This window comes from Caenorhabditis briggsae, assembly GCF_000004555.2.
Source record: "Caenorhabditis briggsae AF16 supercontig from assembly CB4, cb25.NA_045, whole genome shotgun sequence".
Classification (NCBI taxonomy): domain Eukaryota; kingdom Metazoa; phylum Nematoda; class Chromadorea; order Rhabditida; family Rhabditidae; genus Caenorhabditis; species Caenorhabditis briggsae.
The window spans coordinates 5,932-9,413 of record NW_025543352.1 but is presented as its reverse complement, the minus strand read 5'-3'; the positions used below and the strand labels follow the sequence as shown (position 1 = coordinate 9,413).

Below are 3,482 nucleotides of genomic sequence, written 5' to 3'. Positions count from 1 at the left end.
AAAACAACAAAAATATTTTTTTTTTGAAGGAAAAAATAAAAATTTGCGGGGAAAAAATGAGAAAACAAAAATAATGCAAGCGCGCCCCATGGCTAACAGCGTTCCAATTAGGGACAGTTCGAATTTCGCGCAGTTCGATTCTGCTCTTGTTCTGTTTTGACACATGTTCGATCCCCCCCCCAGAACTGCATCAGTTACGCTGACTAATTTCGACGGCTGCATTGGCTCGTCCAGGGGGGCGCGGTTGCACCCGCTTTCAAATTTCACCGTTTTTTGCAGCCAATTTTCCTCTTTCTCTTTATCTCTGTCAATTTGCAATCATTTTCAGTCAATTTTTTTCAGAAATTTTCAGAAAAATTCAAAAAACGTTAAAATCTATTTTTTCCGGATTTTTTTCGCAAAAATTCCGATTTTGTGTGTTTCAGGCACAGTTTGAGAATTTGCTCAAACTTCGGTCATTGCACAGCCCCCCGAACGGTGATTGCGCCAAGCTTGCCGCTTTCAAATAGTGCGGCGGAGCGCACTTGTGTTTTCAGTTGATTTTCGGAGCCAATTTTTTAAAAGAGCTCTTATTTCGTTCAAAATGAATTTTATTCGATGGGAATACCTACGAATTGTAGAAAAACAATTAAAATTGTAGATTTTTGCCGATTCTTCGTTTAAAATAGTGTCATCTCTCTGAATTCGTCCCTTTTCTCAACTAGTTATTTTACTCATTGATATTTGAGTCGTTTCTTCCGTTCCGCTCCGTTTTTCTTCGCTTTTTCAGGTATTTCGAGGATCGAATAACGAGTTTAAACAAAATACGACAAAACTGATTCGAATTTGATACTTTTTTGCAAGATTTATTATAAAAACTCGTAAAAAATCAAGTATTACAGTCTTCACCGGTATCAGTCAAGAAATTTGCACCGGTACACGCATCGAGAAAGGCATATCCTTTGGAAATCGGATTTTTCATCGGAGCAAGAAGAATATTAAGCTTTTTGAAGTCGGAATGAGCATGCTCAATACCCTGTTCTGAGACTCTGCCCCACGAACGGTGCTTTTTGACGAAATCAAGCAAGTGTGAAGTCAGAAGATGGAGTTTGACATTCACTGAGTGTTCCGGATGAGCTTCACGAAGATATTTCACCAAATTGTGAAGTTTCTCCTCAATCTCGGAATTTGCTTGTCCGTTTTTACTTCATTATTTGACGACGTCATCAACGCTTCCAACTGATATAAGAAATTCCTGATTGCTTCTAGTTTCTGAGAAAAAGGAAAGATATCAATTGCTTGATCGATGTGGGATTTTCGCAGGAATCGTCGGCTCATATTTCCGGTCCAGTTTTTGGAGCAGTTGTAGTTTTCACATGCGATCTTTTTGAAAAAACTGTCCAACTTTTTTCGATATTCTCCTGAATCTCCACAATCATTTATCACTTTTTCAGCTTTTCTCCTCTCTTCACTAACTTGCCACCACGTCTCCTGATCATCATCCAAAGATTTTTCTAGCTTCGCCTTCGAGATTTCAAGCTCTTCCAATCGCTCTTCAATCGAAAGAGGATAAGAACATTCGAAGCATGCGACATTGTTTCCAGCCTGGCTGGTTTTACTTTTCTCATCAAAAGTCCATACTCCATTACAGAGGAAGTGGAAAATTTTCGAACATCTGTCACATTGGTACGTCGCTTTATCGATATCTCGATTTTTGGAATGCGTCACAACGCAAAATGTGGAATCACACGAATTCTTCTTCTTCTTCTTGTTGTCATTGGCAAGAGTTTCGATGTAGGCGTTTTTGATATCACGAATATCGTGAATCTCTTTAGTGGAACTTTCGATTCTTCTCAAGTACATAGTTTCTTCGAATTCCAAATCTTTCAGTCTCTTTTTCTGTTCACCTATCTTCAATGGGAATCGTCTTCACCAGAATCAAGGATATTGGCGTGGCATACAAAAAAAAATCAATTCCGTACTTTTGTAGAAGACCTTGCACCACGTGCATCGGTGGAATTACAGCATCTGCCGGATCAACATCTACCAGAGGGTTTCCAGTTGACTTATAACTGTCTACCGTTCTTTTTTTCGCCGAATTTTCGAAAGAAAACGATTCTAATGTCGCCATTCGTGCACCATGAGTACTGTATCTCACTTCACATTTTGGGCAGGGAGTCAAGGATTGTGGACCGGGATGTTCATAAATTGATAACAAAAATTTAACATCTCCCACGACTTTTTTTCTCACAATCTTTGTGATCTGAATGATATCAAAATTCAATTAATTTGTGTCGATTCTTTGATAATTACCTCTCTACTTCCATCATGATAAGTGATTTTTTCGAGAGCATTAAATTGAAAAAACACAGTTTGTAGATTTTTTATCAAACTTGAGTGATTGTCATCGCCCGTATAAAGTCCTAGAAGCAACATTCCCCGCGAATCATTTGGCTTTTGGATATTCTCAAAAATGAGGAACAACTTCGTCTCTTCTCCGCCTTTATCTCCACCTAATGCTACGCAAATGTCATCTCCGGTTGACTCATTGAATTCAAGTTTAGAATGTCGAGCCATAGTAGATAATCGAATAGTTAGAACTTCTGATAACGCATTGATAAAGACAAGAGGACGTTTTACTGTTGTCAATCCTCCAGAAAGGGTCCTTCTTTTGATCTGATCTGATTCAACAGTATAGTAACGATTTAGTGACAGTTCCTTTTGAATTTTTGAAATATCGTGCCGAGACGAGAATAAAGTGAAAGAAGTCATTTGAGAATAGAATTTCTGGAAGGATCTAAAAAATGAATCTGGGAGATGAAAACGAAGCTTCGCAAAATATGTTTCCTCGTCAGTGAGCTGATATCGAAATTGATATTCATCCGAATCGTTCAGAAAGGTGAAAAAAAAATTGAGAAATCGCTCAACAGAATTTGATAACACGACTTGTTGGATATATTTGATGACGTCTTTGCATCGATTCACTTTGCTCTTTCTATCTTTCAATACATCAAACGGCATAGAATACTGGCCTTTTAACTGTAATATCGCCTTATGAGAAGCAAGGTTACTTTCTAAAAATAAAATACCTTGTCACTTTCGTTTCTCTTCTGAATTTCGCGTTTCTCAATTTCGATTTTCTTCTGAAACTGTTTTTCTCGCCTTTTGTTTTCGTTTATCATATACAGCCGCTGATCTTTCAACCGTCGAAGTTCACTTTCAGCCAGTTTTATTTCCATTTCTTTCTCATCTAGCGATTTCAAAACAGAATCCATCTCAACATTCTTTTTGTCTAAGTTCTCGCGGAATTCAGAAAGATCTATCGATATCAAAGCCATAGAAACAATTATATCTTGGATAAAATTTTTTTTGTCTTCTATTTCGACGGATATTTCCAAGTTTCTTCTCTCTAATTTTTCTGCTCTTTTGATCTGGGCCAACCGGCCGTTGGCTTGCCGGGCCAATCTGCTTTTGACCGATTTTTTCTTAGCGGAATTTCCCAT

General features: G+C 37.9%; 1 protein-coding gene across 1 annotated transcript; it reads right to left on the bottom strand.

Moving 5' to 3' along the window:
- Nucleotides 1-868: 868 nt before the first annotated feature.
- Nucleotides 869-3,482, bottom strand: CBG23806 (the record flags this gene model as incomplete). The annotated part of the gene is made up of 5 exons (XM_045240992.1): nt 869-1,184; nt 1,385-1,831; nt 1,887-2,242; nt 2,293-3,018; nt 3,069-3,482. 5 exons carry the CDS (start codon nt 3,480-3,482, stop codon nt 869-871), a joined length of 2,259 nt encoding a protein of 752 aa, XP_045091170.1.